Source organism: Pseudochaenichthys georgianus, chromosome 6 (assembly GCF_902827115.2).
Source record: "Pseudochaenichthys georgianus chromosome 6, fPseGeo1.2, whole genome shotgun sequence".
Classification (NCBI taxonomy): domain Eukaryota; kingdom Metazoa; phylum Chordata; class Actinopteri; order Perciformes; family Channichthyidae; genus Pseudochaenichthys; species Pseudochaenichthys georgianus.
This window is the reverse complement of record NC_047508.1, coordinates 20,316,963-20,337,417: the sequence shown is the minus strand read 5'-3', so window position 1 is coordinate 20,337,417 and position 20,455 is coordinate 20,316,963. Positions and strand designations below refer to the sequence as shown.

At 44.3% G+C, this 20,455-nt stretch overlaps 1 protein-coding gene across 4 annotated transcripts in view; it reads right to left on the bottom strand.

The window, feature by feature from the left end:
• Positions 1-2,387: 2,387 nt before the first annotated feature.
• Positions 2,388-20,455, bottom strand: part of LOC117448319 (ras association domain-containing protein 7-like) — a 40,758-nt gene continuing 22,690 nt past the window's right edge. For 3 of the 4 annotated variants that reach the window (XM_034085569.2, XM_034085570.2, XM_034085568.2), the window contains exons 2-6: positions 8,614-8,810; positions 6,938-7,872; positions 4,581-4,755; positions 4,392-4,499; positions 2,388-2,850 (exon numbers count right to left, since the gene is read on the bottom strand). In XM_034085569.2, coding sequence (XP_033941460.1) covers positions 2,819-2,850; positions 4,392-4,499; positions 4,581-4,755; positions 6,938-7,872; positions 8,614-8,716 — 1,353 coding nt within the window. In that variant the 5' untranslated portion in view covers positions 8,717-8,810 and the 3' untranslated portion in view covers positions 2,388-2,818. Of the gene's footprint in view, positions 2,851-4,142; positions 4,500-4,580; positions 4,756-6,937; positions 7,873-8,613; positions 8,811-20,455 lie in introns of those variants that run through there. The other variant, XM_034085572.2, reaches the window with a different exon arrangement.

The window sequence follows — 20,455 nt, the reverse complement described above, 5'->3', positions numbered from 1 at the left end:
AGCTCAAAATAGCAGAAGTCTGTCTATCAACATATGTTTGGTCCTGAAAGGAGGTTGAGTGAAACCCTACAGTAGAATGGTCGGTTTCGGTGTCACCATGCAAATGCTGTCGACAAAACACAGGCCGCAGACTGCTTTGCACGTGTTCAGAGTCACTATGCACACACACCCATTACAATGTAAGCCACTGAAGTTATTGGAAGCGCTTAATTTCATCCATATGACAACACTCACACTTCCCCACCCCACCCTTTAAACTCAAGTCACCCCTAACAACAGAAATACAACTCCCACCTCTACGTTCCCTCCAGCCCCACCCGCCCATAACAACACAGGACAGTTTCAGTTGAAACTCTAAAAGTGTGGCATGTTTTCTCAGAGGGAAGAAATCAAGAAGATGTACAACCACGTTGGAGGTAATCAGCAAACCGAAGCAATCTCACACTCCGGGCTCAGACACAAGCCCATCCACAGGAAGAAAAAAAGCATGAGGAGCTAAAATTGAATAAATCTAAAACAAGTCATACTGTATGATAAAGGGGAGAGAAAGAGAAACACTGAAGAAGACAGACAGTGAGCAAATGAGAAAGGGAGAGAATAAGTGTGGGGTGGAAATAGTTGGACAGATATAGACAGATAAAGAGTGGTAGAGAAAGGAGCAGTGATTGGATCCATGTGCCTCTCCCCTCTCATCATCGCTCACCCATCCAGCTAAGCGTCTTTCATCACCCTGTCTGTGCCTTCCGTCTGTCTCTCTTCAATAACAAGCCTCCCAGCCCCTTGTTGGATTTGACTCAAGGCAGAAGATGTTAGCATCACAGCCCTGGGCATGATTCGGCTTGTCTTTGCCCCTTCCTGCGTGAGCAACAGTGTCAGGCTGTGAATCCATGGGCCTTTTTGGACAAGCCTGGCAAAAAAGTGTTCCTATGCCAAAACGACAGCATGGGACACACCCCCAATCTCCATTTATGTTTTTCCTATTATATATGAAAATCCCCCATTCTCCCCCATTCTCTCACACACACATATAACACACACACACACACACACAAAATGCAAAGACACACCCATAAAAGGAAAACATCACACATGGTGCTACGAGTCTGGACGAGTTGCATCCCCGCAAATTGGTGAGGCTGTGTATCTGTGCAAATTGTCTTGAAACCGCACAAATGCATGTGCATTAGCAGAGTAGGCGACTCGATAAACAGACTTTGATTGAAAATGTACACCAACAACACAATATATTGCATATGAATTGTGTTTAACACAGTGGATAAGACTTTTCTCCGCTTTGGAGTCTTCTTCCAATGTTGAAGGAGGTTCAATTATATATATATAAAAAAGTCATTTAGCAGTTGAAGCATTCCTGCGAACAAGTATAAACCATTAACTTTTGTTAATCATGAGCAGCATTGGCAAACATGCGGAAACCAGTATGGCTTATCAGGACAATTCCAAGCAAGGTTATTCATGTGTTGTAGATTCTCAATACATGAGCCCTTAGGTTATGAAGAGCTTCTTCCTGGGTGTGGACAGAAAGTACAGAACTCAGTGTGCTGCCAGTATAATGGTCAAAGGTTGGGTTAGGCTTGCGTTCATGTACAAGCCTGTATGTGTAAGTGTGTTTGCAAGCAGCCATGTCATGTCGGCCCATCTTTACGACAGGTTGCAACCGAATTGTGCATATGGTTGTTGTAATTCAAGGAAAGGGAAATATGTGCACATTTAGGATTTCACCAGGCAAGTGCGACCAGATAAGGTATTATAGAAATCCAACAGGGTATCAGTCAGGGGTTAGCCAGAGCACAAGGAAGGCTCACGTCACAGCCAGTGTGTGATAGACAGAATATTTACTCTCCAGGGTAAACAAACAGGAAAGGGGTGGAGGACAAAAGTGTTATGCAGTAGCTGTCTAAGGCAACTGTGTGTATAGACAAAACATTTTTTTGAAATGGGGTTTTACAGAATGTTCTAAATGTTTCTGGTTCTAAGAATAAAAACATTAACCCTATTTGAACGCCAAAACACTTTAAAACAATGAATAACAATGTATCTTATTATATACACAACTCAAAAGATTATTGTCAGCTTCCGCAAATGATCTCACTTCTGTAGTGCCCTCGTGCCTTTATGGTGACGTGTCTTGTACTCACTGATACTATATACTCAGTTACATCACCCGTATCAGCGGGGGCAGCGCTATACCAGGATGTTTGCCACTGTCCCTCTGCATCCAAGGATGAACTTTGTGAACTCTCAATCAGCCACCTGTGAAGACTGGCTTCAAAACACACAGCAATGATTGTGAAATGATGGACCCATGAACCAGAGGTAATGGAGAGCATTCATATTTAGTACCTATAACATTCATAATGCATTTCACATAGGAGCTTCATGGCACTGTCATTTTTAGAAAGTGCACACTGGTGTTAATTATTTACTGCAGAGTATTCCAGAAGCACTGCCCCTTCCTCTCAGTTACTGCAGTTACAAGAATGATTACAAGGACATTTGACTTCCTGAACAGGGCATAATAAAACTTGACGAAATATTATCTTATACACAATGCACATTTTTATTTTATTTAAATACACTCATAGTAATAATTGCTCTAGGTAAAAGGTTTCTAAATTATTTTACATTTCATACAGATACTTTGCAGTGTTTACAGTAGCAAATCTCAAATATATTTGTCTTATGTATATACAGTATGTGTATCATATTCGATTAAATAATGCATTACAAAGAAAGGGGTTTGATAAGAGGTGACGGTGACAGAACAGTGAACAACTCCTTTGGCCCTGCGGTCCATGTTTTATCTCCATGACGACTCTCGGGATGTCAGGACTGCAAGACACACAAAAATAAGGGGGATGATGATCCCTTTGTTTATAAAACATTGTATAGCTAAGACACAGCAGGAGCGACTGGGGGTAGTCCAGAAATTCACACATGAAAAGCATTAGCTGACACAAGACCAGTTACTGGGTCCTTTACCAGCAGAGGCTGTGGACCATAACTGAAGTCTTGTAGTCAGCATTGACAGAATTGTTTTTTAAGAAAACATTAAGATGTAGTTTCCCAAGCAAAGAGTGAATATAATCCCCCAAAGAAAACACAACACTGTAGAAAAGGAGAGAGTGCACACGTCACTTTGACCTGTCAGTGAGCCATAAAGATATGATAAGTGCTATGATAAGGTAAATATTGGTTAGGTGGTTTGGAGGGTCCTTTCTGGGAAAACAGTATTGTTTATAATAGAGACATCAAAAGCACTGGAAACAGCAGCTCATGTTCGCTTGATGTTTGTTATAAGTGCTTATGTAAGTAAGCTCATACTATGTTTTAGTACACTGAGGCACAACACAAGTTATGACAGGTCAAATGTTCGGTGTAATGGCAGCAAAAGAACCAGGCGCATCCATCCCACAGGAGGAAAAGAAAGATATCGTAACAAACCATGGCCTTGTTGCGCTACTTGTGAAATGTATCCCTTGTTTTAGCAGGGAGCGTGACAAAAATAGACTGGCAAGGCTATAAGCTTGTCAAATAAAATAGTTTTGGAGCAGAACGAGATGGGAAGGATACATTTCTCTGCAGGCAAACAGGGCCAAGGCTTCACACAGGAAGAGAATGGGACAGTGCAATACATTTTGCAGAGCCCTTTCGTGAAAGGCTCTTGCTCTTTGGAAGTCAAGTGTCACCAAAGTACAAGGCATTGTATAGATACACCCCACCTCACATATAAATAGTATCCATACATAAAAGGCAAACTGAAATGGCATTTGTCTCATATCATTCCATGTCACAGTATAACAACAGCGCTACAATCAGAATGTCTGCTACAGTCATTCCCAGTGCGGTGATTGATTTGTTACATGGAGATACGGCGGAGAAAAAGGGCTGTTGGTAGATGAGTGTTGACTTGAAGGTGGGAAGGCCGCTCTGTTTTACAGAGGGGGATAGATAGGAGAAAGTTCCCAGATGTATTAAAGTATAAAGAAAGTAGCGTATGTTAGTCCGAAAGAAGTGAGAGAGGAGGAAGGCGGGGAGTAGAGACAACTAAAAAAGGATAAGTAGACCCACAGAATTATGTGAGAAATTCAAAGAAGGAATGTGTTAAGTCAGCTGTTAAAACGAGACGGGAATCAGCAGAAGACTGAGGGCTAGTATTTTAGTCTTTAAAAAGGTAGAGCACAGGGAAGAGGCGAAATAATTAGCAGCGACCTCCACCAAACAGATGCTTCCATCACCCAAAACCAAAAATGGCAGATGAAGCCTTACACCCAAACAAGCTGGGGTAGAAAGAGTGGGGGGCAAGGGGCTCAGGGACCAGGGGACGGGCAGGAGAGGAGCAGAGCGGGATGGAGGGTCTCACACATACACACCCTCAGGGTTGAGACTGGACACTAAAGGGTTTTGCAGGTTGCGTGGATGTCCCAGGAATTGTTTGGCAGTGGGGCGAGGCGGCGATTCCAGTTGAGTTACGTCGTAGCCTGGCGGAGAGACAGAAATGTGTTTAGAGGGCACATCATCGAGCAGATAATACAATGTTGAAATGTAATTTGTTTACATACTTCCGTTCCTGTATCCATTGTGCAGAAGATGTGCCAGTTCTAACTGCTCCAGTTGCTCCTGAAGCTCTGTGCGTGAGTGTGCGTGCGCTGGCAGCACACCTGTCTGTTGAATGAACTGCTGCAGGTTACACTGCCTCAGCTCCTTATTCAACTCCTCCAGCTCCTCCTGTTTGGCCTGAGATAGAAAGGGAAATGGATCGGTGACGAAAACAAAGGACAATTGAGAGCTCACATCACTCAGTATTGACCCAGTGAACACTGTCACCCTGTTTGCCTGTAACTGGACGCAGCATATGGAAATGGAATGAGCTTAACAGGCCTGTCAATCAGTAGATATAAGTACGTTTTGCATGACTAGTACGTTCTAGCTCTCCTTGTGTTTTAAATGTTGCTTAATATTGTCTTATTTGTAAAAAACAAAAAGTAGGATGTATTAATACATAAAGGCAGGACTCCTGTATTTTGCCTTTAAGTCACATGACCTCTCCTGTAAGTGTCAAGTTACTTTTTTACCATAAGGGGGCAGTAGAGTCTATAAGTCTAGTCCCAAGTCATTGAAACAGACGATCATCATACAATATAGATCCAACAAATCATCAAAGTCCCAGAATTACCGTAAGCATTATTTTCTGATTCCATCAGATGTCAGCCGCCTGAGGCCTACACTTATAGACGGATACGTAACAATGCTCTTTCGCCTGCTGCATTTCAGAGTTTTCATAATCGACCAGATGCCGCAGGAGCCAAGATATTCATCAGCTCCAATTATTGACAAAGTGGAGCTCAAAGATGCTCAATCAAGACTGTGGCATCACCTCTGTGCCCACACATTAAACTGCGATGCACGCATGCAGGCCTGTCAATTGGTTCTTAATCGACTTTCCATTTGTGCTTAATCAATGTGTCTGCACCCAGTACAGGAAGCAGCAGCAGGAATATGCTATAGTCCCTTACCCCGGTGTGTGCTTGTGTGTGAAGGAGTAATTGATGTTGGACTGAGGCCGCCTGCTGAGGCAGTTCACACCTGCAGGTCTGCCCTCCATTAGCTTAATGACAGGAACGCTGTGCTCATCACCACCAACACTTAAACACTCGGCTGGCAGCCTGGACCAATCAGCTCACTGATGACTGACACCGCCAGACATGCACACCTTCTCCTTACTATGGAATTATGCTGTATTATTTTACCGTAATATCATGTCATTTACAGGAAATCATTTCATCTTATTTCTTCAAGGCAATAACTGCATAAGTGGCTAAATGCCTCTGTGGTTACATTCGGATTTAACAACATTGCAGTGCTGTTATGACATGGCGGTACATAATACCGGTATGTATGAACAAATAAAAGCCTAATACCTCTGTTCTGCAGCAGGATGCTTTCTATGTAATTGACAAATTGATCATGACACAATGCCTCTCTGTTCCATCAACTGGGGACTTAATCTGTTGAGTTCACCCCGAGAGTCACACACATCCCGAGGAGTATGACTGCAAATAAGATTATCATTATGTTTTAATCAGTTTTGCAGCCAGTTATTACTTGTAGCGCAGTGGATTGAGGATGGGACACAAAGGTATTTCAGTCCGGCTGGTCTTTGCTAATCAAGATATGGAAACACTACACTACACATGTTTCAGTGTGCTCTATTTCCTTGTGGCAGAACATTCAAAACCCAATCTACCATACCACCAATTAAAAAAAAAAGTATTCTTCACTATAATCTGAATGAGCTTCATGAAGTGGACACCCGAGTCTTTGTTTCATGTGGATTATGAGGAAACTTGAGTTTGTTCCTAACTGGGTTAGGCTTTTATTGATTCAGTCGCATCTATGACAACCACCAAAAGTAAACAGACATGACACGATAAAACTACCATGAATTGAGGCCGAGTAGATCCAATAAAGGGGCTTTTGTTCTACAAATCAATCCTCTTTAATCTCTTTTTACACAGGGTACAAGAATATATAGATACTGGCAATGTAATATTAACACCATTAGTAACCATGTGTTCAGAACATGCATACAAGATAATACCTGCCAAACCAGTTCGGCTACACTGTAATTTGTCCTTTCGAGAATAAAACATTTTGATACAAGGCAGGATATGAGTGTACAGCATTCATTCAGTCATCGTCATTTGTAGGATAATTTATTATATATAAAAACTGTCACGATAAATCATGTGTTCAAGTGTCTCTGCACTGTTGTTTGTGTGTTGCAGTATGCAGGTAGGAGAGGGATACAGCTTTACACTAAAGCTAGAAGAGGGTCTACGCTACACCCCTCACATGACTACACACGGGCTGATTGGATTTAAAGCCCTTTCTCAAGAACCGTCACCTCTCTCCTTACCTGCATCAGAGACTCTGCCTTCCCCAGAGCCTTCTCAGTCTCAGATAGCCTCCCCTCCAGTTCTGTCCCTTGATTCCCCCGGCTCTGGATTTCTGCCTTCAGGACATCGAGGGATTCCTCCGGCCCGGTGGCTTTCCCTTCCGCCTGGCTCTCCCGCTGGATCTCTTGCTCCAGCTGAACAGAGCGCACGGAGAACTCGTGGAGCCGCCGTCCGCAGTCGTCTAGCTTGGCGTGGAGCTCCCCGACCTTCCTCCTCATTCCTCGCTCTCGCTCCATCTCCGCCTGAAGCTCCTCCTCCCAGAACTGCTCGTGGGCGAGCTCGGCCTGGTTCCTCCGCAGCGCTTGCTCCATGGTGTCCATCTCTTCTTGCAAGCGAGTGTCAGAAACAGGTGAAGGACACGGCGATGGGTAGGGACGATCCCAGGAGTGCGACTCCCTCTCAAGGGCTTCTAGCTGGGCCTCCATAGCCCTCATTCTCTCCTGCTGCTGAAGAACCTTCCTAAACACCTCCTCTTTGGACGGGCCTATAGGTGGTGTTGGAGATGGAGATGGAGATGGCACATGAGAGGGTACAGGGCTGGGAGAAGGGGAGGGAGAGGCTCTTTGCTCTGGAGAATCCTGAGGAGACCTCTTAAACTGTTTGGCTTTGGATCTAGGAGAGGTAGAAGGCCCCAAGTTGAAGGTGAGGGCCTTCTTAGGCTGGCTGCGTTTCAAAGGCTCCGGCTCAGGATGCCTGGGCAGGGGAGGGGGAGTTGGTCTGTCCTGTTTTGGGTTAGGTCCGTCACTGCTGCTGGGGCCAGTACGGCGCAGGAAGAACTGAACTTCACTGCCATGTTGGCCTAACTTAGCCAGAGACTCCAGAGGCTTCTCTGTGGCCAACAGCTGCCTCTCGGTATCCCTGAGACGCTGGATCAGAACATAACGGCCTGTTTGACCTGTGAGGGAGAGAGACAGAGTCCATATTTAATACACAGACATACTGCAATAACATTTAAAACATCTAAATTGCCCTTAAAGATTACTATACTTAGCTGAAAGACACTCACTTATATTAATAAATAGTTCTGTTACATAAATCATTCAAGACCTTTCTTTTCCTTCAGTGCAATTTGGTCTGATTCCTCCCACTGCTTCTACGCAAGTAGCACCAAGTGAGCAAGTGACATCAGCAGCATAATGGTGATGCTGATGCCTTTAAATCTCTGCCTCCGAGGATTGGAATAAAAGCTGCGGTGCCAGACTTGCACAACACGTACAACATGTTCAAATAATCTGAAGTTTCCACAAGGACCTTGAAATTAGGACAAGCCCTCCCTGATGACTCGGCAGCAAGCTCACTCATGGAAGGAGGAGACTGCTAAATCTGGATTTATGTTGTTCAACACTGCTGCAGCGTGAAGCTCGAATAAAGCCGGAGGATATAGCAATCCGACATAATACTCAATTTAAGTTAGGGGTGAATGAAAAAGGTGAGAGCAGAAACTGAAATGCTGCAAAAATGTTAATGAACAAGTACTCTTTGTTTTGCCCACATCACCTGTTATCTAATCACTCGAGGCCGTAAGATAAAGTGATCAAGCAGACAAACAAGGTGCCAAGTAAAAACAGCTTGGATGCTGGTATCACAACATGACCACCCCATGATCTCACCACACTTAAGAATTTGAGGGACTCACCGATGGCCTGGGCCAGAGCGATGACCACATCCTGGCAGGACGTCTCCTCCGACAGGCCGCACACGACCCGCACCACTCCGTCCACCCACACTTTGAGCTCCATCTCAGGACACTGACGGGGTGAAGGGTTCAAAGGTCTTCAGGACAGATTTCCTCAGATTGGCTTTTTGTTAAATTAACACTGCATGGCACTGATTCTGAAAAACAAGAACAAAGAGAAATGTGTGTTGAGAGGAGTGATATTAGAAATGCAATATTTCCAGTGGTTGGAGCAGAATTAGCCGACAGTAGAAACAATAGACAGAAGAAAGCCTCACACTGATTTCTAGAGCCTTCACTGATCATGATGTTATCTTACCCCAACATGTGACAACTTGTTGCTAACCAAAACACAACACACTAGAAGTTGTCACATACCCAGCAGCCACCCTCACTTGTAAGATGTTGTTGAAATACCAGTTTCTACACTAAACAATGATGACGTAGAAAATGTACTTTGAGGGTATGATTGAATTGTACATTTCAACACCAGCAGCCAATGGGTAGAGCAGCGTTGCATTTGTGTTCAGTTCCTGGTGGTTAGTTAAGAGCCGCGGCAGTATCTCGTGGACCTGGAAGCATAAATGCCAATCTGTAACCCAATTAAACGCTCTGCTGCCCTCCTTCAAAGCCGTTATGATAGCTTACTGCCGAGGGGAACGGACAGGGAAAGTGGAGCAACTCAAGTGTGTCTATGTTTGGGAGAGGGTGTTTGTGCGGTAGAAATACATAAAAACATAGCAAGAGTGTGTCCCCCTGAGTTTGAACCCCCTCAGCAGGACCAGAACTGGGTCTCATTAGACTTCAGGGCGCAGATCAGCAGGTATCTGAACATGTCTGTGAAGCAGATTCCACCTAAATGAATGTTATGCTCGGTACTACGTCTGTCTGTCTGTACTTTTAGCTTCAAAACAAGGAAATAAAATACTGCAGTGCTCATAAAAAGTGAATTGCCTGGAGCGGGGGTAGGATTATCTATAGCACTTGGCACAGTGAATGAAACGTTGTAGCCTAGGTGGTTAGAAGACAACTCTTCACCCAGAGTCAGACAGATGGTGTTCTCCTTCTGCCAGTCCCTCCGGTTCTCAATGGGAGGTGTGTAATGCCGAGCCCCACCATTATCGTGCCCCTCATTCAGCGCCTGGCTCTGCTCCACTGGCCGCCTATAGGGAGCTGCTTTGAAGGAATGCACTGACTTCATCTGCCAGCCGGAAGAATTCCATGCTTTTCTTAACAAAGCCCCCCCCCCCCCGCCCCGCCCCGCCCCGCCCCCCTCTGCCGCTGACCTGGCGGCCCCGCACCACCATTACTTCTCCGCTGTTTAGACGCCAAACAGCAAACTCTGATGTGGCAACAACATCACACAGAACAGCTCAACATGACACCACATATGGGAGGGAATGACGGCACGGTGAGGAGACTTAACCAGCGGATCAACTTCAAGCGGGAGACAGAGATGTATGATCACATGTGGCAGCAATGCGAGCATTTAGTGATCTCATCTGGAGAGAAAGCTGATATGAAAAGGGGAGTGCTTACCCAAATCAAACATCAGAAATGTCCACAGAGCGGAGATGTCAATATTTGTTTTTTTTCCGAGGGAACACTCTGTATCCTCTGATAAAACAAATATTGAGCAATACATCATTAAGTCTAACTGCTTGAGTCCCAGAGTTCGGAGACAATCGTTAACTTCTGCCAATGAGTTTTATTTATTTTTCAAAAACAAGCAGAGGTGAACAGGAAGTCTCATGGAGAGGAATGTCCTTACAGCCCAGGACAACACTTTCCTCAAAAGCATCTTCATACCAAGCCTGAATATATAGGGAAAAAAGTTCCTACCTTATTTGATTTACATGCAAACTCATTCTATATATGTGTCTGAGATTTCTATGAACCATAACAATCTGGTTATAAAGAAGAACACGAACGTCTCCCAGCTAAAAATGCCACTCTCCCATGATGCTGAGGTCTAGTCCCTCCTGGCTGCTGAAATGTGATAATGTGAAACAAACAGGCCTGTGGGTCTCAGGTTGCTGTCTATTCTCTTTGTCACAGGCACAACAACACTGAGAACCAGACATCCGCCTGACCCATCTCCTTTTCACAGCTCAGACTGTGTCAGTTCTCATTGAAATACAGATGAGAGGGACTGAAATAAAGCTCAAAATAGCAGAAGTCTGTCTATCAACATATGTTTGGTCCTGAAAGGAGGTTGAGTGAAACCCTACAGTAGAATGGTCGGTTTCGGTGTCACCATGCAAATGCTGTCGACAAAACACAGGCCGCAGACTGCTTTGCACGTGTTCAGAGTCACTATGCACACACACCCATTACAATGTAAGCCACTGAAGTTATTGGAAGCGCTTAATTTCATCCATATGACAACACTCACACTTCCCCACCCCACCCTTTAAACTCAAGTCACCCCTAACAACAGAAATACAACTCCCACCTCTACGTTCCCTCCAGCCCCACCCGCCCATAACAACACAGGACAGTTTCAGTTGAAACTCTAAAAGTGTGGCATGTTTTCTCAGAGGGAAGAAATCAAGAAGATGTACAACCACGTTGGAGGTAATCAGCAAACCGAAGCAATCTCACACTCCGGGCTCAGACACAAGCCCATCCACAGGAAGAAAAAAAGCATGAGGAGCTAAAATTGAATAAATCTAAAACAAGTCATACTGTATGATAAAGGGGAGAGAAAGAGAAACACTGAAGAAGACAGACAGTGAGCAAATGAGAAAGGGAGAGAATAAGTGTGGGGTGGAAATAGTTGGACAGATATAGACAGATAAAGAGTGGTAGAGAAAGGAGCAGTGATTGGATCCATGTGCCTCTCCCCTCTCATCATCGCTCACCCATCCAGCTAAGCGTCTTTCATCACCCTGTCTGTGCCTTCCGTCTGTCTCTCTTCAATAACAGCCTCCCAGCCCCTTGTTGGATTTGACTCAAGGCAGAAGATGTTAGCATCACAGCCCTGGGCATGATTCGGCTTGTCTTTGCCCCTTCCTGCGTGAGCAACAGTGTCAGGCTGTGAATCCATGGGCCTTTTTGGACAAGCCTGGCAACAAGTGTTCCTATGCCAAAACGACAGCATGGGACACACCCAATCTCCATTTATGTTTTTCCTATTATATATGAAAATCCCCCATTCTCCCCCATTCTCTCACACACACATATACACACACACACACACACACACAAAATGCAAAGACACACCCATAAAAGGAAAACATCACACATGGTGCTACGAGTCTGGACGAGTTGCATCCCCGCAAATTGGTGAGGCTGTGTATCTGTGCAAATTGTCTTGAACCGCACAAATGCATGTGCATTTAGAGAGTAGGCGACTCGATAAACAGACTTTGATTGAAAATGTACACCAACACACACAATATATTGCATGAATTGTGTTTAACACAGTGGATAAGACTTTTCTCCGCTTTTGGAGTCTTCTTCCAATGTTGAAGGAGGTTCAATTATATATATATAAAAAAGTCATTTAGCAGTTGAAGCATTCCTGCGAACAAGTATAAACCATTAACTTTTGTTAATCATGAGCAGCATTGGCAAACATGCGGAAACCAGTATGGCTTATCAGGACAATTCCAAGCAAGGTTATTCATGTGTTGTAGATTCTCAATACATGAGCCCTTAGGTTATGAAGAGCTTCTTCCTGGGTGTGGACAGAAAGTACAGAACTCAGTGTGCTGCCAGTATAATGGTCAAAGGTTGGGTTAGGCTTGCGTTCATGTACAAGCCTGTATGTGTAAGTGTGTTTGCAAGCAGCCATGTCATGTCGGCCCATCTTTACGACAGGTTGCTCCTGCGCTATCTCTGCAGCAACAGACCTCCAGGGAACAACAGCAGGAGCAAAGGGCAGAGTGTAAATCACACTGCGTCTGATCTGAACCACAGACGGACGCACAAACACAACATATAAAGACAAACACCTATTGCAATCAGTATCAGCAGAGAGGAAAAGACCCTGGCCCAGGCTGGGTAAAGTGTACACAATAAGTTAGACATTGACGTGAGAGGACAATGAACAGTGCTGGGAGAAGCTGTGTTCTCTGTGCCACTCTGGTCCAGGTTGGCAGAGACACACTATCTCTCAAAGAGCCAGTGACACGCTGGCACGGGGCAGCCTGGCTGCAGAGGCACTATTGTTGTTCTGGTTCCACGTTCAGCAGACAGTGCTGTCTCTTTTGTGGCCCATGGCATCGCCGGGTCGTCTGCCCTGCCACGCCAGCTTTTACAGCCATTCTGCTGCGTCCACATGTTAACACAGATAGAGCGAATAAACGAGAGCGAGAGCAGATACGTTATTTTGTAACCCTAGCCTCCCGTTTTGCATTCTTTATTCCTCCTCACCCTACTTCGTCACCCAGGGTTTCAGTCTACCAAGAGAGCACAGTCCATTTACTCAACGAGAGACAGGACAGCACAATAATGATGCACTATTGCAGAAGATGAACCTTTTTTTCTGCAATTACAACGGGTTCTCTGCGGACAGCTTGTGATGAATCACATGGGTATTCCCAGGCGCTGCTTCATTACACAGCAGCAGGACAAGACGACCAGAGCCTGCATACAATTGCTATAAAGTTTGATAACAAAAACACAGTGGTGTATCATACTGTACCTTCCAGGAGTTTCAACTGCCTTTTAGAACATCGCACAAACTATTTCATTGGCCTATGTGACTTCTTACATTTTGGTAAGTATCCAGCTGGGTGAAAAAACATAATTATCTTCAATATTAAATATAAGCACGTTAATGCAGTGACATCCCCAGGGCTTTGGACACCTTCCCTGCATAGTCCTTTAATGAACAAAGCTTTTTTAGAATTCTCACTTTGTAACTTGTGCCATGTCTTTTCACTTAGTTTTTTTTCTTGACATTTGCATGATTTCATTTTATTTATGTACCTGTATGTTAACAACGTGTAGTTTGATTCCTAACATCTCATTTAAAGGTGGGGTAGGTACGTTTGAGAAATCGGCTCGAGATACACTTTTTGTTATATTCCATGGAATGCTCTTAACATCCCGATAGCAATGAATATCTTAAGTGCTTTGACAACAAATCTATAAAAAAATGTCATCTGTGGAATCCGTGGTACTGTAAAAAGCACGACCAATCATTTTAGCCCGCCCGGCTAAAGTAACTGGATGGCCTACCTGCCTGTCAGCCTTCCATCTGTGCACAAACTTATCTCGTGCCCTGATTGGTCATGTGCACGTTCGTGTGTGTTGGAGGAGGGGCTCTGTAAGGAAGTGGCAGATTTCTTCCGGCTGTGTATTTTCAAATTCTAGCGCACTCGAGCTGGTTTCTCCAAAATTATCTACCCCACCTTTAAACCATAATAAATCTGCTAATCTTTGTACAAAAGCATCTGCGCAAGCTAGGACCAACATAGTCCTCCCGGGGCCAAATACAGAAGATATTTGAGAGATGATTCTCATTACATAATAGATCTGACAGGCCTGGCCTAGCCTTATGTCTTTTCCTGCCAATGATCATGTCTCCAAAAGCATTCTTGATAAATCGTTAACAAGGCAATACTTTCTTAATCCTGCAAAAGACGTAAGTAGCTCCAACACAACACCATACCTCCATGTAGAAGTCTTAATCAGCGGGGCCCCTGTGCCTGCGGTGCGAGGGAGTGGTCCAACACAAGGAAACCAGATCCAAGATCTGAAGGCTTGTACTGTGCAATATAAAACATAATAACTTTCCAATGTAGACATACCGCTCACGCACAACATTATTTGCTTTTATAGTGTGACAAGGCAGTAAAGTGTTGGAAAAATAACAAAGTCGCAGCAGGATGGTTTAGTTTGTCTGGGAGGTGGTAACAAAACATCAAACAGCAGTCTGTTCACTTGGTGAAACTTGGTCTACTTTACAAAGGGAAATTGGGTTATGTGTGTTTTTGTTTAATCTGCCAAGAAAACATTTGATTTGTGCACAAAAATGAGTGATACATGTTTATGAAACTGTGTACAGTGACGGTGTTTCTTCTTCTTGCTCACAGTAGAGGGCCAGGCTGCAGCAGGCACTCCTGAAACACCGCCTGTTAATTACACTGAACAGTTGCCTGGTTCCAAGCTAACAGATCTTTGCTGAAGCTCATACACACCTAATGAATAATGCTGTATTTAACAGCACATTAATCTGGCTAATATTTCTCGGAACAGAATACAAAGGCTTGTGACCGACCAACTCTTTGAAAATGTCCTCCATCCGATGTGTCTCTGCTCTATTAACACGCTATTGAAACAGCACTAATAAGCTTTGTCGCCATACTTGCATTCAGGGATCTGTCGCTTCAGCCCTTAGCCTTCTCAATTATAATGATTGGCTCGTCCAAGTGTGAAATCTCAATGAGAGTGGGTCAGTGGTTCATTAATGCCGGGGAGACTTTTGCCTCTAAATCAAGGGCAAACACAGGCATCGGCACCTCATATTTACAAAAAGCAGAATCGCAAGTAAAAGGTTTCAAACTCTAATGTCGGAATCAGCTGGACATAAGTGAGTACTAAACTCTATGCTGCTAGTTCTCATGTACAGTCACTGAACACACAAGCTGCGTAATCGCTGTGCACGTAACCAATGGATGAAGAGGGTTAAAGGGCTCAGGTCAAATACTCCAGTTGGCCATCACCTGTGGCTGTCACTACCAGTGCAGTCACACTGTGTAAAACAGCCCTTTGTGTGAAATCCCAGTTACCATGAATCACCAGCAGCACTCCAACTGACCGACAGAAACCCAGCCTGAACCACAAGAGGGGAGGACATGGGAGAAGGTGTGAGAGAAAGAGTCTTGTCAAGTCTTGGAAATGCATGAAATAAAAAGAAAGCCTGGCCCACTTTTCGAATGTCATTCAAAGGCAACACTCCCATGAGCATGTGGCCACAGTAGTTCACACAGGACAAGCCCCAATAAAACATGACTAGATTATTCATGTCACTGAGTGAAGGACTGGCTCATACCTGGTTTGGCTATCGCTTGTTCCCTTCCATCCTGGAAACAGAGCGGGGGAGAGTACATTAGAGACCAGGAATTTGTTTGCGCTGACTCATGGATCCACCCACAGAGCCAGTGGCTAATGGTGAGAATGATAATGCAGGATTGCACATAGCCCGTGGAAGGCCGAGTGATATGACTGCCTGCAGGCTGAGCCCTGTGAGTACAGGAGCTCGTATTGTTGTTTGAGCCAGAGAAGAAGGCTCTCAGACTGCTGATGGGCACCCATGTGTAATTATACACTCCCGACCTGACTCAGCAAGGCTTGCTAGGGAAGGAGTACATCCCTCTGTTCCCAGCTAAACTCATATGTACACAGGACACACACACACACACACACACACACACACACACACACACACACACACACACACACACACACACACACACACACACACACACACACACACACACACACACACACACACACACACACACACACACACACACACACACACACACACACACACACACACACACACACACACACACACACACACACACACACACACGCTGTGCAGAGAGTTCATGCACACACAACAGTCAGACATTCACTTTTAACATAGCCAAAATAGCATGTTGCATAAATAGTCGGCAGACCGGCTGACTCTTACTTGATGATGATGCTTCATTTAGGAGTAAATTCAAATATGAAAGTGAACCCACCAATTTAAAAGATGCAATTTAATCTGTGCACGAAGGGAAATAAGTAGCCTTTAAATTACCCAAACGTTATTTATAGTTAAATTGTTTTGCAGGTGCAATTGTGGGTCCTCCGCTCTCACTTCCTGTATGCGTGCGTGTCTTTAAGGAGTCATGAGTTCCACTGCCTCCAGTGTCACAGGTTTGAAGCTCAACTCATAAGTAATTCAAAGGTCGCTTCCATGTCTGCTCATATCAATTATTCACCCTGGTTTTTTCTTTTGCCAACTTACTTTCTTGAAGCTCAATCCAAAATAAGGCATCAAATTATGCACTAGCAAACGTCAATGGCTGAAGGTCATTTGAGTCATTTTTTAAAAACCCCTTCGCCTGTAGATTATTGAAGGAAGGCCATTTGTCAGTGACTGAGACTGCTGTTCATCTTTCATCATACTTTAATTCCATGCAATCGATGATGCAATATACACTCACCAGTCCTTATCTGAGCTGAAGGGAATATTGCTGTTAGCGTGCCCGAGGAAACAAATATCAATTTGGTGCTGCAAACTAAATGGAATACAAGAGAGCTGAAAAGCCGCAAACCGGGTTCACCTACAAACAGCTCAAGTCCAGCATGTGGCTGTGCTACAGTGATAAAAGACTTAAGTTGAGTCTTAGGTGAAGCTTTTATTAATCCAGGAAAGAGCAGGTGCACATTCTTGTGCAGGGTTGAAATTGTCATATTACAACAAAAATGTATGACTCCCAACAGAAAGAAAACACGGATCTGTCTGCTGAATGGATGTTTTCACAGATGAAAGTGAAGCATTCCCCGCAGTTTCCTCCCAAGACATCAATCTGAGGTCACGGACATTACACGGGCAGTTCCAAAACTACTATGGCTAATGCAATCCATTCACCGCTGGTTTTGATTGGATTCAACTTTGAAACTGAAAGCCATGAGTTCCTGACTGTGACATTCTCTGAACAGCTGCCAGGAAAAGTTTGAGGGGAAAAAACCCAGGTTGTACAGATTAACATGTTACTTCATTGCTAAGGTCAGCCTGCTATGCAAAACATCTCTTCTCTCATCCGTCCCATATTTACCTAGGGAGTTCCAACATACCTGGCCCCTGGAGAGAAGGATGCAGGTAAACACTGCCATGGAGTCATGGAGTCTGTGTGTGTGTGTGTGTGTGTGTGTGTGTGTGTGTGTGTGTGTGTGTGTGTGTGTGTGTGTGTGTGTGTGTGTGTGTGTGTGTGTGTGTGTGTGGTGTGTGTGTGTGTGTGTGTGTGTGTGTGTGTGTGTGTGTGTGTGTGTGTGTGTGTGTGTGTGTGTGTGTGTGTGTGTGTGTGTGTGTGTGTGTGTGTGTGTGGTCTAGCATTACTATACTTGTGGGGACCTACATCTGTTTACATAGTCACGTGTGGGGGCTGGCTTCCCTTGTGGGGACAAATTGGAGGTCCCCATAAGGGGAATCATTAATTTTAGGGTGAAGACTTGGTTAGGTTTAGGATTAGGGTAAGGTAAGGGTAAGGGTAAGGTTAAGGGTTAGGTTAAGGGTAAGGGTTAGGGTTAGGCGTGTGTGTGTGTGTGTGTGTGGTGTGTGTGTGTGTGTGTGTGTGTGTGTGTGTGTGTGTGTGTGTGTGTGTGTGTGTGTGTGTGTGTGTGTGTGTGTGTGTGTGTGTGTGTGTGTGTGTGTGTGTGTGTGTGTGTGTGTGTGTGTGTATGCTGCTTTATACTGATAAGATGTTGTCTTCTAGTTACCATAAAGGAGACTCACTTCACAAATATGCTGTTGCTGTGTGCTGAGATTAGATTTATACGAGGAGTGGGGGGGGGGGGAATCACTGTGGAATGATGAGTCATCTTTCTGGGAACAATGTTAATATTAAAGCTTTTGTAATGTTGGACACTCACCCAGTATACTAGTCACATTGTTCGTAAGGTTCATATCATATTATCCTGAATAAACAACTTCTTCTGAGTGAAACATATTATTGGAACAGAGACTGGAGCAGAGATAAGACGTTAGGTAAAGCAAAAAAGCAACAACAAAAAAGTAACATGTATAAGGAGGAACAAAGGGACTGTTACCAAAGGTGGTCAGACAGAGTGCAGGCATCAATGGGAGTATTTTATTTTAAGAAAGCACGAAGGGCGAAAAGAATGACCAATATAGGATCATCAGTAGAGTGGGGATTTCTTACGTGTTGGGAAGACGGTAAAGCAATACAACAGAGCAGTGGCGAAGGGCTGCCTGCCGCAAACTGCCATGCAATGTCTATGGATATCAGCCAAACTCAGTTGGGGATATTTGAACTTTTGGCGGCGAATTGCAGCACATGCAGCCAATCAGTGAACAGAGTCCTGTGACTCCTGTGAATATTGTTGACCTATGTTCCAAATAGTTTTGTTTGCGCCCCAATGACAATAGTATGCCTCGAGGTCGCAAAATACTTCTATAATATTGCAATGATCCACACTTTGCTAATGCCTGGCATGTCTTTGCTATGGGTCTGTTCTTGAAATGATGTTTTACACTTGACAATAGAAACAAACTGTTTAATATTGTCACAAGCAGCAATATAGGAGATGGGCCTTTTTTTTAAACAGTTTTAAATGCGCAGTGCTTGGGCGATATCCAAACCAGTATTGAGGGCTGATACCCGTAAACCGTAAATGTGCTCATCTAAATACACAGAAAGTAAAGGGTGGAATCTGTTTGTGTTGCATGTGGATCAGAAGGCTTAGGGTGGGCCTCTCAATAAGCCTGATTTATAGTCTGATGGGGAGGTGTCTCACATGACTCTCTCTCCCTGTCATTACTCTGAGGAGGGGTAAGGATCACGCCTATCAGGGAAGTGGGGGGGGGGGGGGGGGGATTTGGACAGTCAAGATGTAAGGAAAAGGTAGGAGGGCAGGGTGCAGATTTACGGTCGATTCCCAGTAACCCAGGAACCCCTTTGGGACCAGGACGGTATATCTGTCTGATGCGCCCCTTCACTTCCAGAAAGCATCCTTTCACCCGTCCAGCTCCAGATCACCGGGGTGATCTTTGGCATGGATACACACACAGCTTAATACTGAGATAGCTGCTGTTTTCGAGTTTACATAGTGGAGATAAGTCAGCTACCCCCCGGGGATGACAGAGACAGAAGAGGGGGGGCTGGACAAGACAACACAACACAACACAAAGACTTATTATGTTCGTTAAAGAAGGAGAATTCAACAGCAGGCACGGACACAAGCACCAGTCTAAAATATATATCAAAATGAATACAATTGCTGCGTTTGGTTTCATAAAGATGATAACTGAAGCCATTCATACGGATCTGTTTCAAAAGGCAAGTTTACCGCATAATCTGGATAACATTGCAATGTAAAACCTGGAGAGGTTCATGTTCCACATTTGAGAAAGATTCGGGTTTGTCTCTGCCAAGGCACCCAGGCAACTCAGCAAACCTTAAGGTCTTGGAGCAGAGCCCAGGTCTGAGTCAATCATTGCACCTTCAAGCGCAAAGAAGCAGGTAACCTGATGCTGAGAGTATGTCCTATCTACTCATCTCTATGGATGCTTTGTCACCGCACTGTGGGAAGCATGGCAGTCGAACATATACATATGCACATCAAGTGGTACAGATTCACCTGTAAAAAGATAGTAATTTGAGTATATTCCTTGGACTGTTTGAATGAATAAGCAAGTACAGTAGTGACAGTTCACTAGTACTTGCATTTTTCATAGGCTCACCTAAATTTGCTCATCTACTTGTACTTTCGCTCAATTATTTATGACCTGTCTTCTAAAACCCATCTTAATGCAGTCACATTTTTCAACCTCATCATGACTTGTTTATCCGTCTTCAAAACAAAGCAGCATGTAACATGATAATCGCTAGTGCGTGTATATTAATCATGTTTATGAAAAAGTTGTTGGAGGGTTACTATGGAAGATTTTATTTTTGGAAATGTTAAAATATTGCGGTCCTAATTGTTGCCCAGCCGTATTCCGTACATGTGTTTGTTTACCTGTAGCTGCCATCTACATAGTGCTTAATCAAAACACATCTCCAAGCCTCTCAGCGTGAGGGATGAGTCTGTCAAATCCACCTGCCTCTCT